Genomic DNA, 15,230 nt, shown 5'->3' with positions numbered 1-15,230 from the left:
GGAGGCAGGCAAGCATCACATTCGTTTTCATAATGTGAGACGGCAGCATGATTCCGTATCCGAACACTTCAGTGGATGTTTATGATAGTTCTTAAGAACATGCTGAATCGATGGTGATTTTAACATGTCATCAGGGCAGATAGACATGAAGACCACACTAGGAAAGCTGTCGGGTTTGTTCTTATTGTATTCGCGGAGTATATACAGAAGTTTGAGTTCTCCGTTCAGAAGCAACACAATACACGGACCATTTTTGCCTCTAGCACATGTCTTAGTAGCAATCCAGATAGCAATCCTCCCTCTCCGGTCCTATCGTTCGATGCTGATTATGATAGAGGGTAAGAAGTTTCTGGGAGGGATTCGAGGTGGGTTCGGTGGTGTTCGTGGGCCTAAAATATAGTATGAGTATTGAAAAAGCACAAATTGCTAACGGTGTGTCGTACGAAAGGTAGGCCGCAGTAGCCACAAACAGCTATCTCGGGCTTGTCGGTGTTGATGAAGACTCTGGGATGACCCTCAGGGCCACCGCCGCCATTGCAGGCAACAATGCGCTCGTGCGTCCATGTAACGGGTTGCTTGTGAATCATCTCAATGGCGGCTTTGGGTTGAGGCTATAACACGGTTAGTGATTTGATATTCCATCCTAGCTCCCTTGCCTCGGTTGTACCTGGAGATCGAAGTCGGTCTGCTCGAATCGGGGGCCGGTCATGGCCTGGGAACGTGGTCTCTGGCTACGGGACCAGACACCGACACGATTGGGAGCTTGATTGATCTCGACGGGCTTGTTCTCGTTGACCGGGGCGGGGGCAGTCTCGTTAGTCTTGGTAGAGACAGCAGTATCGAATTGCCGAGCGGAGGTGGTGAAGGCGCGCCGGGAGAGGCGTGCACCACGCGCAAAGGCGCCAATTGCTCTCAATTGAGATGTGGCCATTGTAAATTCGTCGATTTCCCAGTGTGCGGATCGAGTCGTCAGTGTCGGCACTGGATGATCTTCTCGTAGACGTGAGGCATTGAACTTGGCAGTTGATGATAGCCCCGGACCAATGGTTTATCCATGACCGAAATATTTTTGTTCTTCCCGTCTTGACGGAGGTAATGCGCCTGGGTACCTAGGAACATTGTGTTTTGCGATAAACACGATCCTTTTTGCCCTCTTGTAATCGAATTACTGCAAGATTTTGTAAATTGGTCTTCATGAATTAACCTAATATACAGGCTCGTTTTCTGCCCTGTAGCTATAGCCTCTCCACGTGTTTGCGCCACCGGAGCTTTTCCCACTCGAATTATAACGAAGCGTCTTCGCAAAGATAATAATCATTGACACGAACGTTCATCATGGCGCCCGAAACACCACGAGCAGTCTCTTCGAGACTTCTTACTATGAAGTTTATGCAACGGGCAGTAGCTTCAGAAAATTCGTCCCCGGATTCAGAAACACATTCATCCAAGAAAAGAAAGACTGGACATTCCCCAGCGGCGGGTCGCCTTGATCTGAACATTGACCAGGCTGCAATCAAGGCTGCTCTCGATGCACAAGAAATCAAACGACAAGAGGCCCTGGAGAAGCATGTTGGGGCCGACACCCATTGGGTCCTTGACAACCCATTTACTGGGTTGAAAGCTGCAAGTCAGACCAAAGCACCTCTCAATGTCGTGTATGTTGGGTATGGTGATATGGATTCGTCTAACGACTCAGGCGATAATGAGGACGTGCCGAGAAACGGGCGTACTTCAACAAATAGCTTCAAGAAGGCGGCGAACCAGGCATGTCGACCACTACCTTATGCTTTGATAGATAGGACCAAGACTGCTGACTGACCGTGACAGAAACAAGAATCCCAGAAGACATCAGACAACGACAGCGATAGTGAAGATGAGGACTCAGACGACACAAATACGCCAGCGCATGGACAAAAGCGGAAGCCATCCAGTGATAGCCCAAGCCGTTCACGCTCGCGTTCCCGGTCAAGGCCAACTGCAGAGAGTGCCAAAGCCAAAGAATTCCGGGATAAGAGAAAGAAAAAAGAGGTGAAGCTCAGCAAGCCAACATCAATATCCTCCGGTGGTGGTATTTCCTCAGGAGGCGGGAGCCAGTTCTCCCCTGCTGGAAAAGCCATGACCTGCTACAAGTGCCACCAGACTGGTCACAAAGCTGTCGACTGTCCTAAGAGGGGTCAAATGGCACACATATATGATTAGAACCATACAAAATCCATGGGGATGTCTTGAGTTGATGTCATCTGCGGATTTGACACTCTGCATTATCTCTGGCCCAAGTCTGGAGCTCCTTGGTATATACAGGAAATCTCTACCTATTCTCCCTTTTCCGCATCATTACATACCAGGGCCAGGCGAAATGGGGGCAAGCAAACAGGGTTAAGAAGTGAAGGAAGTGGGAAAATACAGTTGCTGAGCAAACTTCTTTAATAACGACTGTTAGACAGCAGCTTCATGGGTACTAAAGTGCATCCCCTGAGCAAAGACAGGAAGGCCATAATCATTCGCCGAATTTCGTGATTAAAGGCTTGTTGGACATAAGGGTTACGGGGGCAACATGCATTGAGCTTGTACCATGTGCACCCGAGGTATGTGATGTATACTCCTGAGACTGCAATGAGATGCAGCCACTATTACTACTGTCAGTGAATCACTCTAATGTGGTATGGTACATGTATCTGCCCATACTAATCAAAATCTCTACATATCTTGACCAGCCGCTAAATGGTGTTAATGCCAAATTAAGGCTATTCACGTACACAGACAGCCAAAAAACAATGTGGCATTGGCGACTTTGACATGAGGTTCAGGATTCCTGTGATGTTAGGTAAATTGTCTAAGCAGAGCAGCGATCGATATATGTAGCACTACGATTTCAGCTCCGTGGATGGTGCTATAGAAGTGATCGATATGCCGAGAAGGTGTATAAATATCCTCTCAAATCACTCGTACAATTAAGATCCTCTCTTCTGATGTACATAGAATTTGGACCCGTATTTATTACAAAATCTCATCCGGGTATTTGGGCACCATGCTTCATTGATTACCGACCTTTTTGGCCCGCACAACATTGAACAGAAGTTGGAATTGGGCAAATGTTTTAGCAACGAGACTTGCCCACTCCACGTGGCTCATCAAAGATGCAACATATGCAGGCAGAATAACGATTCGGAAACCAAGTACCAATATCTAATTCTGCGGCAACGGCGGTGCTCTGTTTGACGCCTCACAGATACATACAGGGTGTACGGAGTAGCCTGCCTTTGTTTATAACCTTCAGGGAGAAAGACGATCTCTGATGTCAAACGAGAGTGCCAAATTACTCAATCTGATTTCTATCGAATCGACGCCAAATGATACTAAATTTGTTCAGTTTTCTTTGTCGTTTGGGATAGAGATCCTACAAGTAAGTTTTCCTGCCTCCCCTCGATCACTTCTGTCTTCAGTGATCCAATAGAGGTCGGACGCTTAAGAATCTACCGCGACCAGGTGTCGCCATTCACAATTTTTGATACCATAGATCAGAGGTCCGACTTGTTAAGCATTTGGGAGACAAAAGAGAACAGTCTTATTTAGGTACTTCAGCGCACTTGCTCACGAATCACTGAGCTTGTATGTCAGCATAAGAACTCCGTGGACCATGAACTAAGTGCTACCCTATAGCATAGAAGTATATGGCCACTAAGGTCTACCTACCTACTAACCTTATATACCTGTACCTATTACCTAGGTAGGTTCCTCGTGTATTCAGACTTACCTTAGTAGGTACCTTAGGTAGTAAGTTGACATCATCAGTGATGTTTCCAATGTATGTAAGTAACGACCATGTTCAGCTCTCTCGATAATTACTAGTACCCTACGAAGGAGAAACGAACAACATCCATACCCAACATTCATGATGGTTATTAATGGGCACAGGCTTTGTTGTCTGGATAAGCTCATCATATGCATGATGGAGAGACAGCATATTGCTGACGAATTGCTGCTCATCTGGTTGTTTAGCCACCTCATTTTGAACACATCACATGAGCAAGGACAAAGACGAATAGTACCTCTAGTCTCGAAGGACATGACTGCTTAGGCACCTTACCTAGCATCAACTCTACGGCCTTAGGTACCTTTAGCATCTAGGTATTCAAATCTGGCACCCACACGACAACTGAGAACTGTCTTGTCCCTCAAATAGTCCAGGGACCCAGGGACCAGAAGGTTCGGGTCTCAATATCCACTATCCTTCTCTCTTAGGTACATAAACAAGCCATCAATTACCCAACAAGGTTGTTCTTGTCCGTCCTCGATATCAGGGACCAGCCAAAACCCTTGATTCCAAGAAGAATTTGGGTTTGGTCATTCGAAAAACCGGTCCTATTTCGAGATAGGTAGGGCCCGTACAAGCCGAGCAACTCTTTCATCATTACCGAATCGGTAAAAAAAACTCGGTATCCTTCTCTTCTCTTTTGTTCCCTTCCTACCCTGACAGCCATCTCAACGGAGACCTGGGAGGCTCGCCCATCTTTAGTCTACTGGTAACACTGCTCCACAGGCATCAGTAGATCGCTGGTTCTGCACAGACCCTTGGCTTCTTTATTCTGCTGTGCGCGTGCTCAATATTGAGTGGCGCACCCCACAAGCTCAATCATCGCCTTCAAAGTGGTTCGGTCATAGAAGGACACAATTCAAAAGTTCAACTCCGTTCAACAGTCAGATTCTAACCCTAGTCAGTTAGAAAGCGAGGAAACTAAGCTAAGGTAACCTCCCCATGTCCTTGCAGAGCCCTCCCGAGGCCCATGTTTAATACCTACATATAACCAGCACAGGTACCTTTCTCATGACATAGATAGGTTACCTAGTAGTTAGGTAGGTAGGTAGCTAACTGTCTACAGCCATTCCTAGGTCCAGGTACCTAGCTCCCCCATCTTCATTATCATCATCATCTCTCAGATCTAGCCCCTGTACTACACACTGTAGCCATCCATTCCATTGCTGGCATCCATCATACCCCTCGCGACTCAGCACGTAGGTACCTAGGTAAGTCTCCCCCGCGACACTGGCCCTGCCCTGCCCTGACCCTGTACCTTAGGTAGCCTTCAGGGACTGTTAGGAGGAACCTTACCTACGGGACGGTATCCGTTCTGTACCTTACTTCCAGGTCACATCTGCTTTGCCATTGCCATACTTACCGCACTGCATTATTTTCTTGGTTCTCGACATCAATTGGATCACATTCGTTCCATTGTCTTGCGTCTATCGTCCTGTACGCGCCGACTTTGTCCAATCGACTCTCGTACCTGAGCACGCAACTCGTACAAACCCTTGCGATCGGCGACCTGCCCTACCACATTTCACGGCCGTTTTCTTCCTCCGGTTTCCGGATACAACTTGTACCGTGTGTGTCGGTGTCACGGTCGGTGTCGGTGTCGGTGACAGTATCGGTGTAGAAATTTGGTTTTGCGCCTGCATTTGCACCTACATTTGCAACATACACAATGCCTCACTCTCAGCATGAAGAGGATGCCTCCGCAGCGATGGGTGGTGCTCTCATACCGGTGACGCTTGTTACCGACTCTCTCGAGAAGCCTTCCCTCGACGATCGCGACTATCGAGTCATTCGTCTTGGCAATGAGCTCGAGGCTCTCCTGGTGCATGACCCCGAGACCGATAAGGCCAGCGCTGCTCTGGATGTCAATGTGGGAAACTTCAGCGACGAGTCTGATATCCCCGGGATGGCCCATGCGGTTGAACATGTAAGTGCCCCAATTCGACATTTGTGATGTCATACAAACAGACAGTGGACTAACATTTCTGCTTATCAACAGCTTCTTTTCATGGGCACCAAGAAATTCCCAATTGAGAACGAATACGGCCAATACCTCTCCGCCAATTCGGGAAGCTCAAATGCTTACACTGGGCCAACATCGACGAACTATTTTTTCGACATTTCTGCCAAGCCGGACAATGACCAGGATCCTTCAGATACCAACCCTTCTCCTCTGCGCGAGGCCCTGGATCGATTCGCTCAGTTCTTTATCGAACCGCTCTTTCTACCTGAGACCCTGGACCGAGAGCTGAAAGCTGTTGATTCAGAGAATAAAAAGAACCTTCAGAATGACACATGGAGGCTTCATCAGCTGGAGAAGTCTCTATCCAACCCCAACCACCCGTTCTGTCATTTCTCAACCGGCAATTTTGAGGTTCTTAAGACACTTCCTGAGGCACGTGGAATTAATGTAAGGGACAAGTTTATCGAGTTCCACGCCAGACACTATTCAGCAAACCGCATGAAGCTGGTTGTTCTGGGTAGAGAACCGCTTGACGTGCTTCAGAAATGGGTTGCCGAGTTGTTCTCTCCTGTCGTCAACAAAAAGCTTCCACCAAACAGGTGGCCGGGCGAAGTTCCTTTCAGGGAAACCGATCTCGGTATGCAGTGTTTCGCAAAGCCCGTCATGGACTCGAGAGAGCTTAACCTGTATTTTCCCTTCATCGATGAGGAGTTTATGTTTGCTACTCAACCTAGCCGATATATTAGTCATCTCATCGGGCATGAAGGCCCTGGAAGTATCATGTCCTATATCAAGTCAAAGGGTTGGGCAAATGGCCTTAGTGCCGGCGCCTACCCTGTTTGCCCTGGTACTCCTGGTATCTTCGATGTACAGGTTCGCTTGACGGAAGAAGGTCTTAAGAACTATCCTGAAATCGTCAAGATATTTTTCCAGTACATCACTCTCCTGCGCGAGAGTCCACCGCAGGAGTGGATATTTCAAGAGCAGAAGGGAATGGCTGATGTCGATTTCAAGTTCAAGCAGAAGACGCCCGCCAGTCGCTTCACCAGCCGAATTAGCTCGGTCATGCAAAAGCCTCTTCCTCGGGAATGGTTACTCAGTGGACACAGCCGTCTCCGAGAATTTGCTCCTGATGAGATCGAAAAAGCCCTTGCCACGATTCGCCCGGATAACTTCCGCATGGTCATTGTATCGCGCAATTATCCTGGCAACTGGGACCAGAAGGAAAAGTGGTACGGAACTGAATATCGACACGAGAAGATACCCGAAGATCTTATGGAGGACTGCAAGAAAGCCTTTGCAGTCTCTCCCAAAGATCGACTGCCTGCCCTTCACCTGCCTCACAAAAACCAGTTTATCCCCAACAAGCTCGAGGTTGAGAAGAAGGAGGTGGCCGGGCCGGCACTGAACCCCCGGGTTCTTCGCAATGATAGCATTGCCAGGACATGGTGGAAGAAGGACGATACCTTCTGGGTTCCTCGCGCCAATGTTATTGTCAGCTTGAAGACACCCCTCATATACGCTTCGGCAGAAAACAACGTCAAAGCTCGACTGTTCTCAGACCTCGTCCGTGATGCACTCGAGGAGTACTCGTACGACGCGGAGCTGGCTGGCTTGCAGTACAACGTCAGTCTCGATTCGCGCGGTCTGTTCTTGGACGTTAGCGGCTATAATGATAAGCTTCCCGTGCTCTTGGAACAGGTCGTCACCACAATGCGAGACCTGGATATCAAGGAAGATCGTTTTGAGATTGTCAGGGAGCGCTTGATCCGAGGATACAGCAACTGGCAGCTGCAATCATCCTATCACCAGGTTGGCGATTACACTAATTGGCTCAATGCCCCCGAACGGGACTTTATAGTGGAGGAGCTCGCAGCAGAGCTTCCAAGTGTCACATTGGAAGGTGTCAGGCTATTCCAGAAGCAGATGCTTGGCCAGGTCTTCATCGAAGTGTACGTACATGGTAACATGTACAAAGAGGATGCTCTCAAAGCAACCGATATGGTTGAGTCTATCCTGAAACCACGGGTTTTGCCTAAGGCCCAGTGGCCCATCCTGCGGTCACTCATTCTGACAAAAGGTTCCAACTACGTTTTCAAAAAGACTCTCAAGGACCCTGCCAACGTTAACCACTGTGTTGAGACTTGGTTTTATGTCGGTAGCAGAGAGGATCGCGACATTCGGACCAAGACTCTCCTTTTAGACCAGATGCTCCATGAGCCAGCCTTTGATCAGCTCCGGACTAAGGAGCAACTCGGCTACATCGTTTTCAGTGGACCTCGAGCTTTCTCGACGACTTATGGCTTCCGCTTCCTCATCCAGAGCGAAATGACACCAGAGTTCCTTGACTCGCGTATCGAAGCCTTCCTCATGAGATATGTAGACACTCTGGAGAACATGAGCGAGACAGAATTCGAGGGCCACAAGCGAAGTCTGATCGTCCGGCGTCTAGAGAAGCTCAGAAACCTGGACCAGGAGTCCACTCGTCATTGGAACCAGATCACAAACGAATACTATGACTTCGAGCTTGGTGAGTTAGCAGAGAGCATGCTCTATGTGGTGAACATATACTGACCTTCTACATAGCCCATCGCGATGCCGCACAGATTAAGCTCCTGACCAAACCTGAGGTCATCGAGTTCTTCAACCAGCGCCTCAACCCTGCCTCCAGTCACAGGGCACGGTTATCAATTCATCTTCAGGCTCAAGGCAAGGCTGAAGGGGTCGACAAGCGACAGGAAGAGGCTCAGAAGAAGGCCGACGAGGAGCCCTCCCCTGGAGATGCTGTAAAGACGGCCGAAGAAATCACTGATGTCAGGCTTTACAAGGCCGGCCTTACCGCAAGTTCAGGGGCCAGACCCGTCAAAGACATCAACGAGTATGAGGATACGGATGCAAAGTTGTAGAGGTTATGTTGGGTCTTGAAATTCTCTAGGTTAATGACTTTATGTTCTTGAAAAGACAAGTTGGAGGTGGGGGGTCACATCTAGACAGAGACGCGATACATTGACATTAAATGGTAGAGGCGAGAAGAAACTGGACAGCAGGAATTAGGGGCTTGTACTGGTATTTAGAAACTCGTTTTAGCGAGTCGATTTTGTACATGACTATAACAGCGGTCGATCGCGCTGGGGCAGCCTTTTGTTGAGACACATAATGAGATGTGACTTGGTGATGATACAATTGGCCATTGCGATTACAAAGCTCAGGTCCGTGACTAAAAGGGAGAAGAACCATAACCTACCTAGTCTTTTGCACTTCAGAATTGTCTTCTACAGTAACAGTTGTAAACCAGAGCATTGCACCTGGGCAAGGGACAGAAGACAGCTAATAAGTAACATACCTAGGTGAAACAACCAAAGATCCAATTTAACGTCAAGGTAATTCACTCCAAGGACATTGCAAGTTAAGCACAGGCTCCAAGCCTAGCGGTCAACCCTGGGTGATTAGCGGGCGCACTTCTGATTTGAGTGTGGGGGGGAGAATGGAAGTTAAAATAAATGCAAGCAAACCTATGGAAGATTCTACCCACTCAGAGGAGTTATTTTGCGATTTATTTAGTGATCCACTACTTGTTAAGTCAGTATTTTCTTCACGGCCAAGGTCAGGCTTTGTATAGTAGTTACGTATTGATGTACGTACATCATATAGGGACCTCTCTAGGTAAATGTATAGTATATACAAATGGATTGCCCAGGCCATAATAATCTCACTAAGCTCGGGTTTCCTCTTGATTCATCATTATCGCTGCCTAAATGTACTAACTTGACCTTAAATAGGTACCTGGGCCTAAGTACTATGGAAGGTAATCGTAAAACTCGAGTCAATGGAACCTGGAATGGCCGCCCCACACTGTAGGTCGTTCTCAGCGGTCAGAGCCCCAATGCCATCATTAAAAAAAATTATAGAACCTGTTCAAACCCCCCGCCTTCCTCTGTGAACGAGAAAAAAAAGAACCTATCCAAACTCTTACACGGCCAGGCTCTATTGGTTTGGACCTGTCCTGATTCAGAGTAAATGCAGCAAGACTGTTGTCCTTACTCGTGCCTTGGCCACCACCAGATTTATACATATACTCCCAGTCTACGTCGACTACTACTTATTTGCCCTCAAAACTCGTTTGACTTCAAGGATAGGAACATAGATTTTGTCTTCCGCCTCTGCCTCCGCCTTCGCCCCTCCTACTCATACCTAGACCCCCCGAGCTGCCCGGGCAGCTCGCCTTCAAGACGTCGTCCTCAAAGAAGAGAAAGCTCTTGCGAAGCGATCCACCTCTAGACTCGGTTGATTCATCGTCACCCTCTCCTGACTCAGTCCTACCCTCTTGCGAAGTCGACGACGATCCCGCTCTCTCCTTCTCCGCCTCCGTGGCCTCCAACTCGAACTCGTTCCGGAGGGCCGACTCACAACCCGCCTCGAGCCTCCCCCCTCGCCTCCAGCATCAGACAAGTTCTTTCGTTTCGGCCGATTACGCTTCATCCGCTGCCTCGAGCCCCTGTGCATCTGCCTACGCCGATCTTTCCATTGAGAGTGATCGTGGCGGCGACGAGACTGGCCCGGCCCCGACTTTGGCTTTGGCCAGAAGCCAGTCTCCCTTACGTCTCTCCCACCGAGCTATCATGAGTGGCGATGCCGACCTGCCCCAACGCTCGTCATCGCCTTTGAAACGACGTGCTTCCAGTATGGATCCCGAAAACGATGCGGATAGGACCCGCGATGTCGACATGGGTACATCACAAGCCAACGAGTCTATCGCGGGGGCCTCACAGCTGGTCCCTGAATCGCTGCCTCGTGATATGAGTGTTGAAGCGCCTGAGCCCACGGCAGGCTCCCCTGCTGAGGCTTTCCCTGCGCAGCGTAAGGCTCGCCATGTTTCCGATTTGCAAGCACCACAATCCGTCACTAATTCTAGTCTCCTAGCAATTCCTTCGCTGCAAGAACAGATCAAGATCATAGAGACTCTCTTGAAAGCCTATCAAGAGGCGCAAGTGAAGGAAGGGGACAAGGCTTATCTCGTCTCCAACACCTGGGTCCAAAAGGCACTCTCATTACGCGGCGGCCCCAAGGACAGCAAAGAGGGGGATTCCACCTCGGACCTTCTCGGCCCTGTTGACAACTCGGATATCATTGAAGAAGTCGTTACAGAACCTACTGGCAACGAACACATTCGTCTGAAGCAAGGAACTAACGAGAATGAATTCACACTCTTTCCAGAGGATGCTTGGAAGATGGTTGTTGACTGGTATGGTATCAAAAACGGTCAAGAAGCCATTATTCGTGCTGCCATCAACACTGCGGAACTCGGCGAAGAGCCTGTCATTCAGTTCGAGTTCCACCCTCCAGTTTTTACTGTTCACCGTTTATGGTCCGAGATTAGCCCACTTCCCATCGAGCAGTCCCTCAAGGCCAGAAGCCCTCCTCCTTACAAGTTCGTCAGAAGTCGCAAATACCATGCACAGACATTTGTCAGGGAGATTAAGACAGCCACCGGCGTGCCGCTAGACCGCAAAATTCGTTTGTTTATGGTACCTCAAGTCCAGCAGGTTTCTGGTCCCCCTGAGCCCTCACGAGCCCTCACGCCTCCGGACTCCCCAGGTCGAACAGACAACAGGGCTGGCTCTACAGACACATGGTCGAAACTTCTCCTCGACAATGTTTCCTTTTCTCAAGTCCGCGACCAAAGGATCAAATGTAAGCTGGAAGACAGGACCACTGACCCCAACTTCAACGGCAGTTCAAACTTGACCATGTTCGATCTCGTGACAGATCAAACTCTGGTCATCGATGAGGCCATCGACTCATTCTGGGTTAGCAACTACACTGGGAAAACTCCTCCGAATGGATTGGCCATCCCCACCAGAAGTGGTCTGGCCTCTTCTGATGCGAGCGGTCGAAGCAGTCCCGCTCCCGGTGGCCCATTAACACGCGGCCGAACGGGAAAGAAGTCGGGTCGGAGCATCGGCGTTGTTGGTTTGCAGAACCTAGGAAATACATGTTATATGAACTCTGCACTTCAATGTGTACGAAGCGTTGAGGAGTTGACCAAGTATTTCTTGACCAATGAATATCTTGATGAGGTCAATAAGACTAACCTCTTGGGATACAACGGGAAAGTTGCAATAACCTATGGAAACCTTCTGAAGGAAATATATACGGAGGGCAGGGGCTCCGTGACTCCTCGAGACTTCAAGAACACGATCGGCCGTTGCCGGTCGACTTTTTCTGGATATGGGCAGCAGGACTCCCAAGAATTCCTTGGCTTTCTCTTGGATGCTCTTCAGGAAGACCTGAGCCGAGTGAAGAAGAAACCTTATATCGAGAAGCCTGACTCCACCGACGACATGATTAACAATCCGGAAGCTATCAAGGAAATGGCAGACAAGGTCTGGGACATAACACGCCTCCGGGACGACTCAGTCATTGCCGACCTCTTCACAGGTTTGTATAAATCAACACTCAAATGTCCTGAGTGTGGCAAGATCAGCATAACGTTTGATCCTTTCAACAATCTGACCCTTCCTATTCCTGTCGAGGACGTCTGGACGGCTAAAATCAAATTCTTGCCCCTCAACGATGTGCCGGTCATGTTTGAGGTCGAACTGCCCAAGCACAGCGCTATTGAACAGCTCAAACAGTTCCTCTCCGCCCGGACAGGTGTACCTGTGGAGCGATTGATAGGAGGAGAAGAGTACAAGGATCGCTTCTTCAAGATTTACGACAACAACCTAGATGTTAGCGAAGAAATCGCCAAAAATGATCTTGCAACCTTCCACGAGTTGGATGCTGTCCCAACCAACTGGCCACATAAAGCAAACAAGCCACGCTCCATGCTGGATATCGACACTCCTCTCGAAGCTCCCTGGGATGACCCGCGGTATGAAAGGATAGTGGTGCCCGTATTTCACCGCATCCCATCAAACTATGGTCGTGCTCGGGATGGCGTGGCTCCCCCAAGCTTCATCTGCTTCACCAAGGAAGAAGCTTCCGATATTGACCTCATTCGATGCAAGGTCCTGGAGAAGATCTCGAACTTCTCGACTTGGTCCAAGCTTAGGAACGGTCCGGAGGAGAACTCTGATATCGCTGACGGAGAGGTGGTTGCTTCGGATGCTGACTCGTCTGGTGATAGTAAGGTTGTCGCCAACTCGGTTGAAGGTGAGGATGACATTGTAGATGTGCATATGAAGGACACCAGCGAGGCTCTTCCCCATCAGCCACAGATTCTGAAGCGATTCAACAAGAGCAGACCCAGGTTTATCGACCCAGACAGCTTCCTTGAACCTGAACTGCAAAACCTTTTCGACCTTTGCTACTTCACAGACAAAGCCTACTCTGGCGATGTGCCAACGGGCTGGTCTAATGTCGATCACCATCAATTACTCCCTAAGTTGTCGGATCGCATCCCTCAACTGTCACCCGACGATGACGATACCGCCAGTCGTGACGACGAAAGCAGCACGCCTTCTAATGAAGACGTAAGCAGCAATGACGAGAGTATCAAGGCGGAGACGACACAGACTAGAATGGTGGAAGAGTCCAGTGAGGAAGAAGTTCCAGAAGCTCCACGAGTAGGTCTTTCTATTAGCCTGTCTAACAGCCCCAGCGCTTATACAAAACAGAAATTCAATGGGCGTCCCTCAAAGGTCAAAGGACGCAAGTTCAAGGGCCAGAAATTCAATAAGAAAGCCAACAAGCGCCGCGAACGTATGCAGAACAAGAAGCACAAGGCAGCTTCTGTCAAGCCCCAGCCTCAACCTCCTGCTGTTGCTGATGGCGGACCTCTGATTCGTCTGGGAGAAGGCATTGTGGTAGACTGGCACGAGGAAGCTTGGGAGAAAGTGTTTGGTGGCGCTGCAAAGATCCCCGCTGATGAACAAGGAGCTCCAACATTTATTGATCTGGAAACGCTCACGGACCCTGCCCTCAAGATTGCTCAGAGAAGAAGACACCATCGCCGTACACGAGGCATCAGTCTCGAAGAATGCCTGGATGAGTTTGAGAGAGCTGAAGTCCTCTCCGAACAAGATATGTGGTATTGTCCCCGCTGCAAAGAGCATCGGCGAGCCAGCAAGAAGTTCGACCTGTGGAAATCGCCAGATATTCTTGTCGCGCATCTGAAGCGCTTTAGCAACTCTGGATGGCGCCGCGACAAGTTGGACGTCATGGTTGACTTCCCTATCGAGGGTCTCGACCTTACTTCCAGAGTCATTCAAAAAGAGGATGGCAAGGATGAGATTTATGACTTGATCGCTGTTGATGATCATTACGGAGGTCTCGGCGGAGGTCATTACACCGCCTATGCCAAGAACTTCGTCGACGGGCGATGGTATAACTACAATGGTGAGTTGCTACATCTCTCTTGGCCACTTACCGATGGATTCAAGACGCTGACAAGCCCTACAGATTCGTCTGCAAGCCCCGTGTCTGACCCTTCGACATGTATCACATCAGCTGCATACCTATTGTTTTACCGTCGCCGCTCAAGTACCCCTTTAGGCGGATCACGGTTCGGAGTCATCTCTGAGAAATACGAGAACAGCGAAGAAAACTCTGAAGGAGAAGGTGAGGTGGGGGAAGGTCAGCGTCTCGGCGAGGGTTCCTCCCTGAATGGGTTGTCGAGCGCTGGGATCGGAGCCGCAGCAACTCGCCATCTCGGCGATCGTGGTTCGGATAGAATCACCGTCACCTCTTTAGCTGGACCGGACGACGAAGACGAAGATCTCCCGCCCTACAATGGAGCTAACCGGATGGGGAGCATCCACAGTACCGTCGAGGATGAGGGTGTAGAAATCAATGGAAGCTACCAGCGCCTGGACAACAAGTCCCTCAATCTCGTCCAGGGTTGGAACTTCGAGGGCCTGGGCGATAGCGGTGCCGAAGACTCTACAGGTGCCGACATTGGCTCTGATGATGTCCAGCTAGACTCTTCAGCTGATGAGCGTGGCCTCAGCCAATTTGATGATCACGACACAATCATGACAGGACAGGACCCCGCTGAGGGCGAATCCGAGCCTGCCGCTCCTCAAACGACGATTCTTACAGACACCCAGAAGTCTACATGGGACCGTAAGGATGTGATCGATGTGCAAACCGCGGTAGGGAGCGAAAGGGATTCGAACGAGGTGGCCGAGATCCATCTTGAAAATGAGAAGGGAATCAAGGCCGAGTAGGACGGCTGTCCAAAGTCGGGCAACAAGCGGCCCAGAGTCATGATGACATATGGTAGACGAGATACGAGAAAACGGCTAAAACTGCATGAGATGATGACCCGGGACAACCCAACTTGTGAAGGGCATGTTGAGGTTGATGGGGAGAGGAGAGTAGTTAGAAAGAGGCGGCGAGAGAAATAGATGGTACATATTGCCGCACATCTCGCATAGGGTTGATGGGTAGAAAACGGCGCTGGGTTTTATTTTGCATGGAGCATGTTCAGCTGAATGGACTTGACGAAGT

The 15,230-nt window shown here is 49.5% G+C and overlaps 4 protein-coding genes across 4 annotated transcripts; 3 read left to right on the top strand and 1 right to left on the bottom strand.

Moving 5' to 3' along the window:
• Window positions 1–326: 326 nt before the first annotated feature.
• FPRO_04719 (uncharacterized protein) lies at window positions 327–931 on the bottom strand (the record flags this gene model as incomplete). The annotated part of the gene is made up of 3 exons (XM_031230260.1): window positions 327–389; window positions 444–611; window positions 668–931. The coding sequence occupies 3 exons, from the start codon at window positions 929–931 to the stop codon at window positions 327–329; spliced, it is 495 nt and encodes a 164-aa protein (XP_031080415.1).
• Window positions 932–1,335: 404 nt separating this feature from the next.
• Window positions 1,336–2,199, top strand: FPRO_04718 (uncharacterized protein; the record flags this gene model as incomplete). The annotated part of the gene is made up of 2 exons (XM_031230259.1): window positions 1,336–1,764; window positions 1,828–2,199. The coding sequence occupies 2 exons, from the start codon at window positions 1,336–1,338 to the stop codon at window positions 2,197–2,199; spliced, it is 801 nt and encodes a 266-aa protein (XP_031080414.1).
• A 3,284-nt stretch (window positions 2,200–5,483) lies between these two features.
• Window positions 5,484–8,683, top strand: FPRO_04717 (uncharacterized protein; the record flags this gene model as incomplete). Its single annotated transcript, XM_031230258.1, has 3 exons — window positions 5,484–5,741; window positions 5,814–8,307; window positions 8,364–8,683. 3 exons carry the CDS (start codon window positions 5,484–5,486, stop codon window positions 8,681–8,683), a joined length of 3,072 nt encoding a protein of 1,023 aa, XP_031080413.1.
• A 1,713-nt stretch (window positions 8,684–10,396) lies between these two features.
• FPRO_04716 (uncharacterized protein) lies at window positions 10,397–14,947 on the top strand (the record flags this gene model as incomplete). The annotated part of the gene is made up of 4 exons (XM_031230257.1): window positions 10,397–10,634; window positions 10,698–13,345; window positions 13,397–14,117; window positions 14,181–14,947. 4 exons carry the CDS (start codon window positions 10,397–10,399, stop codon window positions 14,945–14,947), a joined length of 4,374 nt encoding a protein of 1,457 aa, XP_031080412.1.
• Between the last annotated feature and the right edge of the window lie 283 nt (window positions 14,948–15,230).

This window comes from Fusarium proliferatum (assembly GCF_900067095.1).
Source record: "Fusarium proliferatum ET1 genome assembly, contig: FPRO_scaffold004, whole genome shotgun sequence".
Classification (NCBI taxonomy): domain Eukaryota; kingdom Fungi; phylum Ascomycota; class Sordariomycetes; order Hypocreales; family Nectriaceae; genus Fusarium; species Fusarium proliferatum.
The sequence above is the reverse complement of the archived record's forward strand: the minus strand, read 5'-3'. Positions and strand labels throughout refer to the sequence as shown.